Consider the following 19,270-nt stretch of genomic DNA (forward strand, 5'->3'; position numbering starts at 1 on the left):
AAACCCCCAAATCCTGTGGGTGTAGGTCACAGAATGCTCTTTATCACTGCGATCACAGAATCACTGAGGTTGGAAAGGACCTCTGAGATCATCAAGTCCAGCCAGTGCTCAACTCCCAGCTTCTCAACTCAACCAGAGCACTGAGTGCCACGTGCAGTCGTTTCTTGAGCACCTCCAGGGGTGGTGGCTCCGATGCCTGACCACTCTTCCAGTGAGGAAAACTCTTCCTGGTGTCCATCCTGAGGTGCTGCTGCACCAGGAGTGTGCGTGACATCACCACGGGGCTGTGCAGGTTGGACAGACTCCCCTTGGCTGCTGATGCTTTGTGCTGTTGGGTGGCTCAGAGCTGGAGCCAGGGGTTGGGCTGTGTGCTGTGTTACCTGTTCCAGGAACAGGAGTTGAGGTGTCATTACAGCTCTGTTCAAACTGAGCATCCAAGTGGAAATTGGCATGGGGTCCCAAATAAATCAAATGTCTATGTTGGCCAGATGAGTCTGTAAATTTTGCCTTTGTAATCTCTAGGTTTGGTAATCTTAGTGCTGGGGTGCTGCTACAGCTCTGCTGTGCTCAAAAGGAGTCCTAGAAACCACCCCCAGTGTCCAGGTGCTTTGAGAGCCAGGTCCTTGTACGATGCCCTGGAAAATGAACATTTTTGTGATGTATTTGTGATCTATTTTTCCTTTCAGAAAAAGAGCAGAGAGGAGACATGTGGGGAAGGCAGTGGAGTGGAGATCCTGGAGAACAGGCCCTACGTGGATGGCCCGGGGGGCAGTGGGCAGTACACACACAAGGTTTACCACATTGGCATGCACATCCCCAGCTGGTTCCGCTCCATCCTGCCCAAGGCAGCTCTGCGTGTTGAGGAGGAGTCCTGGAACGCTTATCCTTACACAAGGACAAGGTAAAATGGGCACAATGCCCACAGCTGTGTCCCTGTGCTAAAGACAGGGCTTGGTGTCACTCTCTGGCAGTGGCATTTCCCTCTCCAGTGATATCCTTCAGGGCAACTGGGGTCAAGTCCTGAAATTCCCGTGCAGTGCTTGGTGTCAGGAGTTTCCTTGGCTGACTGCACACCTGCCTGAGAATGTGGGGCTCCTTGCTGTAAAATGTGGAGCTGTTTTGTCTGTCAAGGCTTGGGCAATTGTGAATGGTTTTTATTTAGCCTTGTATCTGCTTAACATTGCAGATCTCTGCAAGCTCGGGGAAGTTACAAATGTGCACGGTGCTGGGACAGATGTCATGCTGAATCCTGTCAGGGAAGGCAGGATGCATTTGTACAGGGGATTTTTCTTTTTCTTTCTTAATAAATAAATAAATAATCACAGCACTTCTTTTCTGATAACTGTCTGTCATTTCACTAGAAAATAACAAACCTACATCCTATGGTTTTCACCCTGAGGAGGGAAGAGAGCCAGAGGCTCTGTGGAGCCCTCTGGGACCTCCTTGTTTCATCTGATTTTGTCAGGGAGGGCTTCACATACCCTGGAAAAATATAACCTTTGTGCCAGTTACTCCATTTCAGAGCATTTGCTCTTTTTCACATTTACAAATCTGATTTTCCTGACATCTTGCACAATAAAAAGGCTTTAATGGGTATTTTGATTTTTATGAAAAATGTGGAAAAATTTTCTGGTTCTGTTTTAGTTGGTGTCTGCAAGTAACATCAATCCTGGGAAGGTGGGGAGTCTGTGTGTGCATATGGGCTGTTGCCAGTGACTGAATATAATGGAGCTGCCTGACTTTTAAGTGATTAAAGTTCACTTCCAGTCAGTTTTTATCTCTTCTCTTGAAATGCCTATGAGTCAATCAGTTGGCCAGGAAACCTGTGCTGCACAGAACTAGTTTGTATTTTATTCTGCCACAGATTCCAGGCAGGAGCTTTGCTTTTCTCCCTGCACAGGTGCATTTCCTGAGTGTCCTTGTATCAGTATCCATGTCACAACTTTTTAATACAGTGGGCCCAAAATTTATCTCCTTGCTGAAAACTGGTGAGCTCCTGTCTTAAGAAGTTATTCAAGAACAATCTCTAGTTGGTATTTTAAGCATATCTGAAGGAAAACATGAGTGAAGGCTGGCTGGGATTTGAGGCTGATTTACTCTAAGCTGTGTTGTTCTGGCTCCCAGGTACACGTGTCCTTTTGTGGAGAAGTTCTCTATTGATATTGAGACCTACTACAAAACTGACCCAGGAGACCATAGCAACGTGTTCAACCTTTCTGCTGCAGAAAAAAGACAAACCATTTTAGGTAAATAGCCTTTTTCCTCTCTACTTTTCCCTGGTTTTGTCTTTTTCTTTCTTTTCTTGGTGTGTCCATCCTCTTTAAACACTCACCTGCATCCCTGTCACTGTCACTGCAGGCAGGGTTACATCAAGTAAGGTGAGGATACCAGAATTCTCTTCTGAAATAATTTGAATCCCCCATCTGTAAATTTAAGCTGATGCTTTTCCATCTTATGCAGCTCCCAAGAGGAGTAAGACATCTAATGAATTTGGGGGTAATAAGTAGAAATAACCATAGAAGAGGAAAAAATAGCTCTATAATTGTGGAAATGTTGCTGTTTATTTGTGTGGCTCCTTCATGTATATGAAAGTGATTCCTGTCTGCACTTTTGAAGCATGAAGCTGCATTTAATTTTCGTTCCCTCTCCTTTTAGTCCTGCCCCTCATGTAGGTTAGCACTCACTTCACAGCTGTCTTTAGAAGATTGAGTTAATGTAAGAAATTAATGAGAAAAGGCAAAAGTATTTCAAAAAAGTACTTTTGTACTTCAGCTGCCCTCATTGCTGGGCCTGGCTGACCAGGCTTTCACTGCTGAGCAGACTTGAGTCCCACAACTGCACTGAGAGGTGTCACAGAGCTGTCACTTCTGGGGAAGTGAGATCCTGCCCTTCAATCCAAACTTCAGATACCTCTGAGCTCTGGGGATTGCAGGTCTTTAAAATATGTTAATTCACTGCACTCCTGCTGCAGCTTCCACTTCTCCATTGTTGGATTGTTAATTAGGACTTGAGTTAAACTTTCTGCTTCCCACAGTACATCTGGTCTATCAATAGCAGCTGAGGAGTTCCCAGTCCCCTCCTCTGATGGACCCAGAGATGAGATGTTCCTTGGCAATGTCTGTTCCATGGCAGGGCAGGTGTGTTTAACTGTCTTGGCTGAGACAGCTGCAGCACTGAGTGGTATTAGAAAAGCTGGAAGGTGGAATGTGCAACAGATCTGTGTGGAGCTGGAAAGACAGAGTGTGCAGAGCTGCCAGAGTGCTGTGGATCTGCAGTTACTGTGGGGAAAAACATCTCTTTGGAGCAAAGCCTCTGTTTGCTGGAACTGTGTGTGCTCGTTCCTCTGGCAGAGCTGATCTCTGCCCAGCAGCAGTGTATAAACAATTTAAATATCAGTTGTTTAAGTGTAAGTAAAAAGAAACTAAATTGCTGTAATGCTTCTGGTACTTACTGAAACAGAAATAACTCATGAAAAATTATATTTTCACGTTTTGCTCAGGAAGAGGAAACATCTAACTGTTTCTGTTCTCTTTCTATAGATCCTATTGATATTGTTAAAGATCCTATCCCTCCCAATGAATACAAAGCTGAGGAGGATCCAAAGCTGTATAAATCAGTGAAGACTAAAAGAGGACCCCTCTCAGAAGATTGGATTCAAGAGTACAAGAACAACCCTGGGAAATATCCCATCATGTGTGCATACAAACTGTGTAAAGTGGAGTTCAGATACTGGGGGATGCAGTCGAAAATCGAGCGCTTTATCCACGATGTTGGTGAGCATTTCTGCCCTTGCAGACTTCACTCCTTAATGTTGGCACTGAATTGAAACATGAAGGTGAGGTCTGTGCAATGCATCACATTCCAAGACACATCTGTGAAGAGATTCTCAGGTCTGATGACTCTGGGGTCAGCTCAGAAAAAATCCTGTTATTCTGTCACTTATAATCGTGGTATGTACAAATCCAAACCACGTGAACCCACTGAAAAGGTTTCAAGTCCTGTGTAGGCAACATCTTGCATTCTCCTTTTTTAAATTTTTTTAAAGATAAACTTGCCAGATCATTTTTAAACTCTGCCAGTCTTCTTTATTGTGACCAAAATCCATCCTGAAGGGCTGCCTAAAGAAATAAGCTTCACTTCAGCATCCTGAGTGGTTCCAGAAAACCACTCCCTGGAGCATCCCTAGTTTCTACCTGCCTTGTGACAGGGCTGGTGGATCTCTGTGTGGCTCTGAGTTGTGAGTAAATGTCCTTCTTTGATGGATGCATCATTGTTAGGTCAGGGCTTTTAAGGAGGAATTGGATGTGTCTGGGAGTAACTAAGTGGAGACAGTACAGGTGCTGGCAGTGCTGGCAGTAATTTATTTTTTGCAGAAAATCTATAAAACACCTGATACAGTTTCTGAGCCTTGCCACAAATGACTGGTTCAATGGCCAAGTGGAAAACCTAAATAGTGTTTTAAAGGAGTGATCCCATCTGAAAGGGCAGAGCTCTGGCTGTCCTCTGGCAAAGAAAATGCCAAAAAAAAAAAAGGATGTGTAGAGGATGCTACCACCTTCCAGTGCACTGTAGATCCTCCTGCATGACCTCTATGACTCTGCTTTTGATGTGCAAGTCTTCATGAAGTGCCTGATTCTAGCATAAGTAATTTTCAAGCTCTTTGTAGTCACATTGCTCCTGCGAGCTAATGTGAAAAACACTGATAGAGCAGTGGAGAATAGTGTGCCCCTCTCTCTGAATGCTCACAGGTTGTTTTCTTACAGCTCCTTTGCTTTTCTTTGGGCAGGGATGGAGGCTTTTCCTGCTGTAGGCTGTGTTACAAGTGCCTCTCTGCACTGAACTCCCTTGGTGTTTCAGTGACATGGGTTAATTTAGTGTATGCTGGAAAACACAGAGGCAGAATAACAACTCCATTGTGTCTGTTAAATGAAAAAGGAGCACATGACTCTTCCAGTTCAGAGGTGTTTGGCATAGATTAACTGTGGTCCCTTAGAAATATTGCTTTTGTATTCTGTGAAAGATTGCCTGCCATTTCCCTCTTGATTGAGGCTTTGCACAGAGCAGAGCCAGCTCATTGTCTGCCTTTCAAAAGCTTTTCCAGCCTGTTATAAAGATGGCAAATAGTGTTTTTCAAAGTGGTTAAGATGCACAAAATCAGGGAAGTCTTTTAGGCAAGATGAAGTAGAGTGAGTGAAAAGTGGAAGTAAAAGCTTGGGGCATCTGCAGGAGCTGTGTGGCCTCCCCCTGCCCTGGGACAGCTGTGGGGAAGCCATGAGTGGGCAAAGTGCCACAGCATTTGTACCAAAGCCACAATGCATGAGGATGTTTAAGTAGGAGAGATGTGGTTACAACAGGACTGACCAGGCTTAGGTGCAGATCCCTGTGTGGGGGCTTCCAGCTGGTGGCCAAAAGCAGCTGGAGACTTTGTGCAGTGTGCACCTGATGGTGAGCCAGGCTCCCAGGAGCCAGAGTCGTTGTGCTGGGTCAGCCCCTTCTCCCTTGGCATTTTCCTCCTGGTTCCTCTGTTCCCAACTCGAGCAACTTCATTTCCTGGGGAATTAGTCCTGACCCTGTGCAGGGTCACCAAGCCAGCAAGGAAACAAACAGCAAGATCCAAACTCTGCCCAATGGGAAGCAACGCTTAGTGGAGCAAACTAAAATTAGAGAATGGGTTGAAAAAAGAGCAGGTGTGAGGTAAGTGATGGATGGCTTGTGCAGTGTGGAAGGGCTGCTGAGCACAGAGGGAGGAACTCTGGGGGCCGGTGTTGAAACGCTCTCACTCGTACTGAGTGCAGCAGCCATTCTTTCCCATGACTAATTGGACAGTTACTCAGTGCTTTGACAGCCTGAGACACAGACTAAAATTGTGATTGTGGGCTATTAGTCTGCTTGGCTGTAATATTTGTATGCTTTTTTACTCCTTTCCCATAGATTTTAAGTTTAATTGGACTGGCACTGCATAATGTTCTGCTCCCACTTGCTTCCTAATGGTGCATGTGGGCTCTGAGTCTTTTGTTGTTAAACAAGTGTGTTGACTGTGTATGGGTTATTAATTATATACTGTGGCAAAGTGTGTTCCATCCCAGTAACTGGAGCTTTGTCTAAGCCACTGTGTCCTAGGCTAAATATGCCCAAATTGCTGCACTGTGGTGAAGTGGCTTTTGAAAGCTCTTTTGCAGAACTTTGGCTTCACTAAAGCACTCAAATGACTCAGTTCATGCACTGCCCACTGGATCCCAAAGGTAGAGTTTTGTCTTTCCAAGGGGAGGCAGGTTGCTGTTGGCATGATGTGGATGTGACCACAGGCTTTTCTTTGTGAGGGCTCTGAGCAAGGGAGGGCAGGGAAGCAACCAGGTGTGACTGCAGGTGGCCTTGGGTTGGATTGTACTGGCAAGGTTAAGGGATCTCTTGGGACTGTCAGGGAAGTTGTGTTGCACATGGACAATCAGGCATCCTGTATTTGCTGTCAGGAAATTGTGAATTATAAAATTATTTGGAGGTTGCTTCTGGGTACAGAGGCAGTGGGTATCTGAGCAGTTGCTTTGTTTGGATATTGAGGGCATTAAGGGCAGAATTTGTTGGTGGGTTTTGTGATTTATTTCTCTTGAGTTCTTATTACATTTACTACTTTAATTTCACATTGGAAAACAGGCCCAGAACTACAGACCAAAGGTTTTTTAATTTCACATGAAGCCACCTCTCTGCCCTGGTTTGTCTAATGGTCATTTACACTTCCTTTTGTATGGTGGAGTCCAACACCACAAATCATTTACAGCAGTCAGCACCTCAAGGATTCAACCAGCCTCTGAGTTGTTGAGGTGGTGAGCTGGAAACCAAATGATTTAAATGTTTGCACCCTGCTCAGCTCTTCACAGATGATCTTTCTGCACAGCACAGTGGGAAATGTTACAATAATTAAATCAACACATGATGACGGGTGCTCTGAACTCAGCCTGCACATTTGTGCATGTGTGGTGTTACTGTTTGTTTGTTTTTTTAAACAAAGCATTGCACTCTGGAGAAATGATAGTCTACTTAATGACTGATAACCAGCTGGTAGCTGCATCCTTGTCAGAAAACCTCTTCACATTTTTGCTGGGTGACCTCAGTGAGGTGTCTGATGAGGCTGTGGGGTTTTCCTCTGATTCTAGGGAAGGAGGCTCAGATAAGCTTGGGTCATGTTGGTGGAGGGGGAAAACCTGCTGGCAAGGCAAACTTCCAACTGTGCTGCAGCTGGGCCAGTGTGTGACAGGGACTTCTGTGGCTGAGTGGGACACATTTACACCTTCTCTCCTTCCAGGGAGAAAAAGGAAAGCCAGCTGGGCCACAGATTCCCTCAGCACTCTTCTGATGGGCATCTGCTCCAGAGACAGAGATTTTTCCCAATTACTCTCTTTCCTGAGTCTGGTGTCTCCCCTCCTTTTCACTTTCCAATAAAAAACTTGTTTTTCTCTAAGATTCTGATACAGAAATGCTTTGAGACTTGTTTTTTTTCCATTGCACAGGGAGAGCAGCAGTGTCTGGACAGGGGAGGTCAGTCATTTGTAGCTGGATCCTGGCTGCTGTGTGGGACACTTGTTGTGTTCCCTGGGTCTCTGCTGGGAGGCTGCAGGCTGGGCAGGAGTTCAGTGCCCACTGCTGTGCACAGAGGAGCCCCTCAAGTTCTCTTCCCTAGCACTGAAGCCTTTTCTGCAAGCCATGACTTTTATTTTTCCATTTCTTTTGTACCTGCACAGCCTCATTCTCCCCCAGGTTTTCTCCTTGTGTTTAAGAAAGAGAAATGCAGCACTGCTGGCACATTCTAGGTGAAGGCCAAATGCTGGGAAAGTAATCTATTTTTTGGACTTCTTAACTAACCTGGAGCGGGAGAGGCACAGCAGCTCTGAAGCCCTGTGGTGCCATCCTATTTTCAAAGGAGCAGAGCTTTAAGGAAGGGTGGTTTGGGATGTCTAATCAATGGGATGTGAGCAGGGCACATGGGGAGGTCTGTGGGTTGGCAGGAAGCAGTGCAGGTGATGTTTGAGATCTAAGAAGGCAGAGAGGAACTTCAAGAGACTTTTTTTTACCCGCAGGTGGTTTTCATGTTCCCTGTGATGTTAGTCCATTAAAACACAGATACGTGGTTGGTGGCATCTGTGCCTCTGCACAGAGAATTTCTGAGGAGTTGGGGCACTGATACATCAAGGCTGGATTCAGGAGCAGGAGTGGAGCCTGCTGAGCCCTTGAACAGGGGAAGCTGTGGGATAAGAGCAGCATTCACTTGTGTCTGATCACAGTCTGTTTTCAAGGTGTTCCAAGCAAGGTGGAATTGGACGCTGTGGGTGTGGAAGTTCAAAGGGTGGTGGGGACAGCAAGAGAATGTTTTCTTGGCTTTGTAGGTGTGGTGTAAATTTAATCTTGGTTTCTAAGCTCTGCTGGTTGTCAATCATAACAGGAGGTGAAGAGGCCAAAACATTCTCCTGTAGTTCTGCAAAAAGTAATCTGGCAGGGGAAATAACTCTGAATCTCAGCTCAGGTCGAACAGAATTAAGGTGCTGAAGGCTGTCACTCGGCCCCAGAAGGTCACACTCTGCTGGCTCAAACTTGCCTCTCCCTTCTGAAAGTCAGTCAGCAAAATACATCAAATATTGATAGATTTAATCTTACTGTGTAAATGAAGTTCAGGTTGAGCTGGTCTGTGGCATTAGCTGCTGATCTCAGCGGCCATTTCCTCCTGGCAGCCTGGCTTGGCATGACTGGTGGCATTGAGGACTGACCAAAGAGCAGAACAGACAATAAAGTGCTCAGATCTGGAAGGAGATGAACATATAAAAACATGGGGTTTGTGTGTTTAAGAAAACAAAAAAAGTGATTGCTGAAAACAAGTTGGATCTTTAGGCAGAACATCACAGAAACTGTGACAGTGGTGGGATCCAAGGTTTTCTGTAGAGCAGGGGAGCTCCTGATGCTGGCAGCACCTCAGAAACCCTGCACATGGTGGGACCATCCCCCTTGGCCATGCTCCTGGAGATGGAGAGTGGCTTGTGAGGGATGTCTTTCCTCATGGTGGTGCTTAGAGAGCTCAATCTGCAGCTCCCAAAACCTAAATGATTCTAATGTAGCCTGTTGATTGCTCTCATAATTCCACTGACAGCAAATCCCACTGGGGCTTTTGGCTTGTCCTTCAACCTATCTCTGCCTCAGTTTCCTAGTAATTAAAGAGGGGGCAATATTAATTGATTGTTTATTATCAGAAAAAAGCTCCTGAGGATCAGTTGGTCAGTATTTAGAGAAGCTTTAAAAGCATCATTACTGCTCTGTGATCCCATCAAGAATAAATAGCAGTTTGGAGTTTTGAGCTTTTAAGGAATAATATTGGTGAAAATCCTGAGTGACTCCTATGTTTTAAAAGTCTTGGGGATGATGATGTTAGTGAGTGAGTCTAAGTCTTAGGGAGAGCATCTGTTGCCTGTTCAGGTGCATTGTGTGGTGATACTGAGGCTGCTCTTCCTTTCAGATATGTGATACATTGAAATATTTTAAATTGGCTTTACCCACTCCATTTTTCTCTTGCAGCAGAAGACAGATGGTATCTGCAAAATAAAGCATCTTTATTCCCTCCCTTACTTTGCTTTCTATCCCATTAACTCAGAAGCTCCAATTTGTGATGCTGTTTTACTGATACATAGAAACCAGGTGCAGAAAACGGGTTTCCAAGGACAGGAGTGTGGGATGTGCTTCTGTAATGTAACAACTGGGGAGGGCTGTGCAGCATCCATCAAGGAATGATTTGAAACTCTCCAGGATTAAAAAAAAAACCCAAAAAAATGAGTAGCTTTTTTCTTTTTTCTATTTTCTTTTATTTATTACTTGGTAATATATTTCACTTTGAAGTCAGGATCCAAATGTTGCAACTTCTAGAACTTCAGGGAGTTGAAACTGTGGTCTGTGTGTGGCTCCTCCTTGGTGGAGCAGGTAGGCAAAATCTTCCATCCAAAATTAGGCAATCCTTTCCCAGTTAAAAGTTAAAAACCCCTTTCCAAGTTAAAATCCCTTTCCAAGGTGAATCCCTTTCCCCTTCCAGTGACAGAAGACTGGCTGATTTCAGTGATTTCAGGTTGATTAGAAAGAATTGAGGAGATAAAGTAGATGAAGTGACCAGGTTGCCACCCTGACTGTGTGAAGGTCCTGCACTGCAGGCTGATGTCTCTGTAATGTCCCTGCCATGGTGTTGAGAGGCTTTGGGAAGGGAACACGTTGGTTGCTGCAGTTTGTAGCTCTGGTGACAGGGACGTTTTGGCTTTGCAGGCCTGAGGAAGGTGATGGTCCGGGCCCACCGCCAGGCCTGGTGCTGGCAGGACGAGTGGTACGGGCTCACCATCGAGGACATCCGGCAGCTGGAGAAGGAGGCCCAGCTCATGCTGGCCCAGAAGATGGCCCAGTTCTGTGGTGAGAACGACCCAGAGCAGCACGGTGTCAAGGACACTGCTGGGGAGAAGGACGTGGAGCCCAGCACGGGGTCACCTGCAGACACTGAGGACGCCTCTGCCAACAGCGACGCGGCCTCCGGCAGGTCCCTCACCAAGCAATGGTCCACGTCCTCCAAGTCCTCGCGGTCTTCAAAGAGGGGAGGTAAGATGCTGCCAGTGACTTGCTCTTCTGAACTCGTGGAGGTTGGGCTTTTGGGGGGTTGGGCCATGTCTCCTTGTGGCTGGTGCCTTTGGGATAATGTGTGTTAGTACTGTGAGTGCTGTTAGCTCAGAGGCCTTCTTTGCTGGTGCTGCAGGCTCAGTCTTCTCAGGTGACCTGGTTTGGGTTTGGGAGGGTCTCTAGTCATCCCATAACTGTGACTCAGTGTCACATGGCAGAGTTGCCAATGTCAAAGGCACAGAATCTGTAAGAACACTGCAGAGAAGCAGGCAGGAGCTGGCTGGCAGCACTGGGGCTCAAAAGACAGCCAGCAGCACAGAGTTAGTCCTTGTTACTCAGGAGCCACTGGTGGCTTTCTAAGGCTCTTCCATAGTGTTCCCTTCTGGATATCTGCTTATCATTGATACCTGTGTCACAGCAGGTACGTGTGCTCCTTGGCCAGGGTTCTGTGCCACCACGTGCCTGTCATTTCAGGAGGGGTGTTTGGCTCCATGGGGCTGTGCACAGTGAAACATCTCATCAGCTACTGGGGAGATTAAGGCAGGAAACCTCAAAGGTGCATGGGGGCTGCTGCCTTCCCCTGGTGACGGTGTGCAGCAGCTGCTTGGAGACAGAACCTCACCCTGGGATTTGGTGGGACTGTACATTGCCTTTGAAACACCATTCAGGAAGCTTTCAGGATTTTGATGTTAGAGCTCTACTGTGGATACCCTGTAAGGACTCAGCTTTGAGCTTGGATTTCGTTACTCACCTCTCCCTTGGGACTCACCTCATTTTGCTGTACTTCCCTTCTTTGGACTGTTCTGTACAGAGAGGTGACTCCCTGGTGAGTTACAGCCACAAGGTTCAAACCCTCAGCAGTTCCCTCTCTGATTAGCCAAGTGCTGCAGGGAGCAGGGAAATTGCAGCTCTCACTGCAAGAGGGAAAAAAACCCATGAAAACCCCAAGGGGCAGCATTTCTTCCCGTGACAGTGGAAGGAACATCTGGGTGAGTGAAGCTTCTCCATCTATCATATGCACTAAATATTGAGAGCTGAGTCTCCATTTTTATTTCCCACTCCATCACTGATTTCATCGTGGGGCGAATGAGAGAGGAGCAGTAGTTTTACCTTGAGATGACTCAGTCGAGTGAGCCCCAGGGAAGAACCTACCAGATGCTTCATAAATCACTGCATAAAGATAAAAATACTGGCTACTTTGCCTGCACCAGGATTTTATATTGATGCACCCATCCCCCATTATGCTCTTTGCACAAACCCCCTCTTCCTCTGCTGACAAGTTCACTGGGAGCTGGAGTTTTCAGACCTCTCAGGATTTCACTTGAAGGTTTTCACTGGGAGCAAAGCATGAATTTCTTTTCAACTGCAGAATGTCTCAGCTTTTACAAGGAAAAGTAATGAAAGAAATTAATTGTGATGTGCTGGGAAGTACGTCACACAGATATTTTAATCCTCCTTCATGCTGGCAGCACATTACCATATGGAAGCAAGGAGGGCTGTCGCGACGCACCGCCACCTCCAGCTGAAAAAAACGCCTTTTCTCCAAAGCTTTTCCTTTTCTCCACCACCCGAGCAAGCCCTCTGGTGATGGCAGGACCCTTGTTGCCCTCCCATGTGTTATTAGGTGCTCTATTTTTAGCAGCTATTATGTGAGTGCCTTGACGTCACTCGGGCGTGAATGAGCTCTGCTCTGCCACCTCCTCGCTGGCTGCTCCCGAGGGTGGGTGCTGGGGGCTGCTGAGCTGTAATTACCTGACTCTGCACAGGGTCTCCATCCTTGTTCCATCCTTGTGACAGCCAGGTGGGAAATGAGGAGAATTTTACTTCTATATTCAACTCTGTTGGAACAATAGCACGAAACGGCTTGTGCGGCTGTCACAGTAACCGGAGCCTTTCAGGCTCTTGTACATGCTAAATGAGAACTTGTCAGTCTCCTCAGGTTTTTGCTGGGTGAGGTGGCTGCTGTGAGTGCCTTGTGTGCTCTGTGTCACAGGCACGAGGGGACAAACCCTCCCTCCCATCGTTCTCTGGACAGCGCTCCCTTCAGCAGGCAGCTGTTCTGAGACAACTTCAGCCGAGAAGTGCTCGGGCTGGATGGTTGCTAAATTATATCTGAAAAAAAGAAAAGAAGAAGCCATAATGTCTTTATATTTAGCTCAGAGAGCTCTGGAGGCGAAAGTGAAAGGGAGTAGGTAGGTGTGGGAACAGGAGGGCAAACAGCACTAAAAGGACTTTGGGGTTTCTCCTTGCTCTGTCAGGACCGCTGCTCCAACAGCTTCCTTTGAAGTAGTCAGATAGCATGTTGTTTAAATCATTCAAGTTTAAAGTTTAAACAGATCTCTAATCCAATTTGTGTGGAAGCAATTTCCTTCCAGAAAACAGATTATTCCTCTCCAGGCTGCTCTGCTGAGCTACCCACCCGAAAGTTAGCAAAGCAGAGGCATGGCTTGTGTGCTGATGAGAGGCACAGAGAGAGCTTCCAATCAGCCTGCTTCCTTCCTAATTGCAAACTTTAAAACCCAGCTGATTTTGCACGTCCTACTAACAATTATAAATAGCTGCCATTCAAAATAGCAGAAGAGTGATCCAAGCAGCTTTGCTTTAATGTAGCATCTTGCTGGCAGGTTCTACCAACAGTAAACAAACAGGATCTGTAAAGCAGTACACTGACATCACACCAGCATCATCGGGGTTTTGTGTTTTTTAATATTGCAGCAGTGAATTTTCTTGGAGAACACATGATTCTTCCTCCAGCAAAGATCATGTTGGGAACTCTCTGTCTTGTGGATGTAGCGTTTCGCATAAAGCTTTTTTGTTTTTTCCAGCAAGTCCCTCGCGCCATAGTATCTCCGAGTGGAGGATGCAGAGCATTGCCAGGGATTCAGATGACAGCTCAGATGATGAATTCTTTGATGCACATGGTATGTGGAGCCTAAATCACCATCGTTTCTTCCCTGAAATGGTGGGGTAAGAGAACGGAAGGCATGAAGGGCGGGGGGTGAGCAGGAAAAAGGCTGAGACTTTTTTGCTTTGAAGTCTTTTCCTTTCTAACCATGATGTGCAGCTTCTTCCAGCATCACCCAGCAGACTCTTACATTAATGCAGCACCATTTCAGTTGCAGTCTGAGCTGTTTGAGAACAGGGGATCTTGAACCCCTTGGGGCTGTATTTTATTTGGTGCAAATGAGTGTGTGTGAAATCCAGCAGTACTAACTGGACGGTGGGTGTGTCCTAATGATTCACTGTGACTGATTATTTTTCTAATTTGTTTTTTAATCAGTAAGAGGTATGATTAATTGCCCTGTCTGGGCCTGAAGAAACCCAAATTTGCCTTTATTAACTCCTCATTCTCCCATTCCAAGAAATACCAACAGCGAATGCAGCAAGGTACTTCAGGTGCCAAAATTAATCAGCGTTGATTCCAGAGTTCTCAAAGTAATTTTGATTATCTGTATTAAGAGAATACTGTTATATTTTTTTCCTCTGTGCATGTGTGTGTGAAGAAGCTTTGTTCCACTGCACTGATTTTATATATTCTACTTTATGCAAATTTAAGCCTGAAGGGCTCCATCTCTATTGACAACAGATGGACTCTCCTCCTGGCTTGTCTGATGGAAGTGAGAGGTGCAATATTTGCTGATGAAGTTGGGAAATGCAGTTGTTAAAAAAATGACACCCCAGTTTTGCAAAGCTGATGCTCAGCTGAAGTTCAACCTCCAAAAATTGATAGTATCATGTTCCAGAAGAGTTCTCCCATGAGTGTTTAGGCATGGATCTCAAACTGTGGGGTAGAGAGGGGTGTGTTAGTGTGCTGAGCTGCACAACAGCAGCTGAAATGGCTGGGACACGTGTGAATTGGGATAAATGTGTGTCTCCTGCTGGGAAAGGGAAGGGCCAACTTAGTTTAAGTGTAACTATTTATTAACTTACTAGCATTTACAACAAATATTGCTCCAATAAATCCCTCACATATAAGGGAAGAGGAGTGAGTCATCCAAACGGCACCGGCGCTATCCACACGCTTTTTGCCATTTTAATTACTCAGTAATAAAACTGAGATGGAGACAGCTCTGCCTGGGATCCAGAGCCCAGGGAATCCCTGGCATGCTCCTAACAGGCCTGGGAAGGGGAATTAACAAAAATGAGCCTTGTGCACCTCTGTTGCAATACTTGCAGGAGGTTGCTAAGAGTAAAAGCAGCTGCTCTCCTGTGAGTCTCTGTGTATGCACAGTTTGTCCTCTGCAGTCGGCACGGTTGGGTTGAAAAGTCTGTCCCTAAATCTGGTGGGGTTTTGGCTCATGAGTCAAAGCCTTGGCATGTGTGTGCAGCTGAACAGAGCCCCATCCCCAGGAGGGACCTCTGGGTGCCCCTTGGCCCGCAGAGACTGCGGGTCTGTGAGCAGGGACGAGGCTCCGCTCGCAGCTCATCCTGCCGGGGTCGGTACCATGGGAACTGGCAGGGCTCAGGATGTGAGTCAACAGCCAGCAGAGTTCCTCAGAAGTGCTTCCCATCCACACACACACACACATTTCCTCACAGTGCAGTGGGCGTAACCTGAGTCCCAGAAGATTCCTTGTCTCCAGCTTCCCACTCACCCTCATTCCCTGGTAAAGATAGTGACAAATACAGTAATATCGAATATCTATCCTGTAATAAATGCTAATAATGGGAGTAATATCCCATTCAGGGATCACTTGAGCAGCAGTAAGGGCTGTAATTAGACCTCTCAAGGAATTAAGTTTAATATTTAGATTAAGTTGCTGGAGGAGCTTAGAGTGCAATCGTCCTCTTAATTCTCTGCCAGCACGTGTGTTACAGGCCTGTGCTTTCCACTTGCTCTGGACAGGCAGCTCCACACCCCTGTGTGCAGGGAAATTGGGATTTACTAAAATTCTTTCCATGGCTGAAAAAGGAAATGGCATGCTGGTACAAAATTTCCAGGTTGCTCTCTTTTTATGGTCAAAGTTGAAATAGAAACTCCTAAAATAATCAGGCTTTGCTTGGATCTTCACCTAGTGCCCTTCATACATTTTTTTAAAGCTATTGCTCAGATTTGCTGAAAAGATTAATATATTTCATAACCTTTCTTTGTTCCCCATTGTGGGATTCTTCCAGCTAATTATTTTCTTAGTAACTGTACAGCAGTAAGAAAGGGGAAATCCTAGTCTGGGACTCTGAAGATTACAGCTTTTAGATCTTCAAGACATCTGTAATTACTGCTCTTATTATGTTTATAACTCTTTATTAAATTTACAAGCCCAAAATTTTCAGGAAAGACATACTAAGCACAGAGGTATAAATAAATTAGAAAGCACTTAACCATCGTAGCAGCAAAAGATGCATCCTCAATGGAAAAAAAAAAAGAGAGAGAGAGAAAGGAGAGCTCCCCTTTGTATGTCTCTTCCTTTTAATTACACTTCTAAGAACTTAATATTTTTGGGACCCCTATTCTTTATTGACTATGATTGAACTGAGCAGCAGGGTTTGGAAGATACTGAGGTAGGAAGGAAAAAGCAGATCCATGTGTGTCTCATCTCCTGAGGAAATCAGCCTGGGCAGCTCACATTCCCTTTATTGCTTCTGCCTTTTTAGGTGTTTGGTCCTATGAGCAGCAGTGATCCTTGTCCCTTCTTCCCCCAGAGAAATCCCACAGCCCTCAAACAGGGCTGGGAGGGTCCCAGTGGGGAATCCTTGCTTTGTCCTCTCCTGTGCTGGAGCATTCTGGCTGCTTTGGCACCATCAGAGAGAATGGCAAGGCAGAGGCCAAACATGGTACCATTAAAAACTCAGATTGCTTCTTTCCGTGTTTTAGGAGTTTTGTTTGTTTAAATCATGCAGTTAAAACATTTTGTTTACTTTTCAAAAGGTGCTTTGGTTTCTATATAACAAAAGCTGGTAAAGTATATGGTTTATTTTGACTTAAGCTATCCAAATGTGTATAGATTGCAGAGAGTTGTGGGTTTTATTTAAAATTCTGGGTTTGGCTCTTTTCTGTATACATATTTCTGTGTTTGTGACTCTCAAAAAATCTGTTTTTTAAAGAGGACTTGTCTGACAATGAGGAAATGTTCCCGAAAGAAATAACCAAATGGAGTTCCAACGATCTGATGGATAAAATTGAAACCCCGGAATGCGATGATGTCCAGGGTAATTCTTTTCCAAGTACAAACTGCATGTGCTATTTTACAGTATTTCCAGGCAATTGTCACAGCCTCATTGTGAACAAGGTAAAACTTGTTATCCTCATCTCACAAAGGGAGAAGCTGAGACAGAGCATAAAAATGACTGTCCAGTGCTGCTGGAAGAGATTTGCTCAGTGGGAGCTGGGATAGCTTTTGATTCTCTTTTATTTTCCACATTGGTTTGGCTCCTTTGTGTGACAGCCAGGATTCTCTCATATAATGATGAAATATCCCAGCTCTGTCTCAAAGGACTTGAATTTCTCCTGGCTCTTCTTTCCCTTTTGTTCCATCCTTTGTTCCTGACTGTACCTGCCTCAGTTTTATTTTCTGCTCATCATTATGAAATGGTGAAAGGAAGCTGTAGCTCCTCAGCCAGAGCGATGCATGGTGGAAGGTGACACTCAGGCTTTTTCAACAAAGTCAGTCTGTGTAGGCACAGATGTAGGAATACATCAGATCTCTACTCCCCAGCGTAGTTCAAGCAATTCCTTTTATTTTCCCACAAACCAATCATTTCTGACAGTCGTGCAGGGATTTCCCATTGTTGCCATCCTTAATAAAGCAGCAGTACCAGATCTCTGTAATGAGAGAAGAGCTCAATGATGTCCTCAGCTCTTAGCCAGGTTAGGAGAAATTGCTGGAAAATAAATGACCCAGCATTGCCCAGGCTTCTCAGGTGGAAGGAGGCAGGAAGGAGGGAGAGGATGATTTGATGGAATAATGAAGGAGATGTGAGGCATTGGAACAAGCAGTGTCTTTATGGAAGAATGTCTTTGCCAAAGAGCATCTGGAGTGCTGACATTTTACACCTCTGTGCTTCCAGGTGACTTGTACCAGGAGACATCAGCAGAGTACCACGTTGGCTCCAGCGTGGAGAGGCTCAGTATCATCGAGGTGAGTGCTTGGGCTGCTTGTAGAGAGATCCTGTGCTGCTGGAATGGCTCTGTGTGGGATAAATGGGTCCCTTTGCTGTGAGCAGTGTCTTGTCTCCATGTGCTGCTGAGCCCCAGTAACACCTGTGTGTGTCCTTCTGTAATTCTGATTTAAGGGGTTTTTCACCCATCTTTGGAACATCATACAGGAAATGCTGTGTAGTTTGCAGGCAGCATCAGGTATCCAGCTGGAAAAGAACTGTGGGGATCAGAGCAGCTCAAGGGTAGAGCTATCCTGCAATGCCAGATGAGCAAGTGTGGATGTGGGAGTGGGAGAACACATTGCTGCAGCACCAAGGTGCAAAGGACAGCGCTCAGCTGTAGCCCACAGCATGGAGCTGCTCAGAGTCGTGTTTGGAATCCAGTTATAGCACAGCCTGGGTCAGTACTCTGGGCAAAATAATAAATAAATAACACCCCACTGAGGCAGCCCAGCTCTCTGCAGTTCAGAGTCCTGCTCAGACACCCCAGGCTGGCTGTTCTCATCCTGCCCTTCAGCAGCTGCCTGTCTGTGCTGCAGCGCTGGTGCAGCTGCTTTGCAGGGTGCCTGCATTGGGTCTGAGTGCTCCATCAGAGATCATGAGTTCTGGAATTACTGTCTGTGCCAGGCTCTAAGTTCATGGTGGTTTGGCTTTTCCATAATAGACTGAGAGCTCAAGGGCTGTGAGGAGAGTGGGTGGCTGGGAGGGGAACAGCTCTGGCCACCTCAAAATAAGCAAGTCACAGCCCTAAGATTTCTCTTGGAGCTCAAGATGGTGTGGGAAATTTTTCTTCCTCAGAGGGCTGTGCAAACTCAACCCCCTCCTGTTTCTGCCTTCATTTTAGAAAAAGAACAGACTTCAAAGCAAGATGAAAAAGACAGTTATTTGTAGTTGTTCACAAGCTGTCTGCTAAAATAGTATGAAATTCCTGTGCCACCAATTGCAATGATTTTCAGGTTAAAAGCTTCCCTCACTTGAAGGTGGTTCAGGATTTAGGTGTTTTAAGAGGCTCCAGATCTTACAAGGAAGTTCTGAATAGTTACCTCCACCCTTAAACTGATCAGCAGTTCCCCACTTCCTTCAGAGCAGAGGGTAATGAACTGAAAGGTGCCTCCAAAGCACTGCTGATAAACTTCTGCATGACCTGAGCTTGGTGTGACTCATGTTGTTCTCCAAATGAACACTTAAAACACTTGTCTGGAAGCAGAAGAGGTGCTGAGACGCTCTGAGGGCACCTCCTGTGCCTCCAGCCAGGGAAAGGTTCACTGTGCAGGTGCTAAAACTGGAGTCAGGGGAGCTTTGAAGAGCAGCATGGATACAGTGCAATGGTGCTAAATAATTCAAGGCCGTTCTTATGCAGGAGGTCTGGAAAAATCGTTATTACAGACTTGGATGAGAATTTTAATACTTCTGGTGGGCTGTGTAGTAAGACAAGCTTTAACATTATCTGGCAAAAATGTGATGTGGTTGTTAGGCTGCTAATGTGTGCCTGGGCATGCTTTCCTCCCACCAGCAGGTCTGTCAGGGACTCAGTCGCTGCTCAAAG

The 19,270-nt window shown here is 45.8% G+C and overlaps 1 protein-coding gene across 6 annotated transcripts in view; it reads left to right on the plus strand.

The window, feature by feature from the left end:
* Window positions 1-19,270, plus strand: part of PITPNM2 (phosphatidylinositol transfer protein membrane associated 2) — a 126,251-nt gene that overhangs the window by 76,186 nt on the left and 30,795 nt on the right. For all 6 annotated transcript variants that reach the window (XM_054516751.1, XM_036393080.2, XM_036393081.2 and 3 more), the window contains 7 exons: window positions 687-901; window positions 2,125-2,246; window positions 3,540-3,773; window positions 10,288-10,611; window positions 13,455-13,550; window positions 16,672-16,776; window positions 17,635-17,705. In XM_054516751.1, coding sequence (XP_054372726.1) covers window positions 687-901; window positions 2,125-2,246; window positions 3,540-3,773; window positions 10,288-10,611; window positions 13,455-13,550; window positions 16,672-16,776; window positions 17,635-17,705 — 1,167 coding nt within the window. The remainder of the gene's footprint in view (window positions 1-686; window positions 902-2,124; window positions 2,247-3,539; window positions 3,774-10,287; window positions 10,612-13,454; window positions 13,551-16,671; window positions 16,777-17,634; window positions 17,706-19,270) is intronic.

The sequence above is a fragment of the Molothrus ater genome, chromosome 18 (assembly GCF_012460135.2).
Source record: "Molothrus ater isolate BHLD 08-10-18 breed brown headed cowbird chromosome 18, BPBGC_Mater_1.1, whole genome shotgun sequence".
NCBI classification, from domain to species: Eukaryota; Metazoa; Chordata; class Aves; order Passeriformes; family Icteridae; genus Molothrus; species Molothrus ater.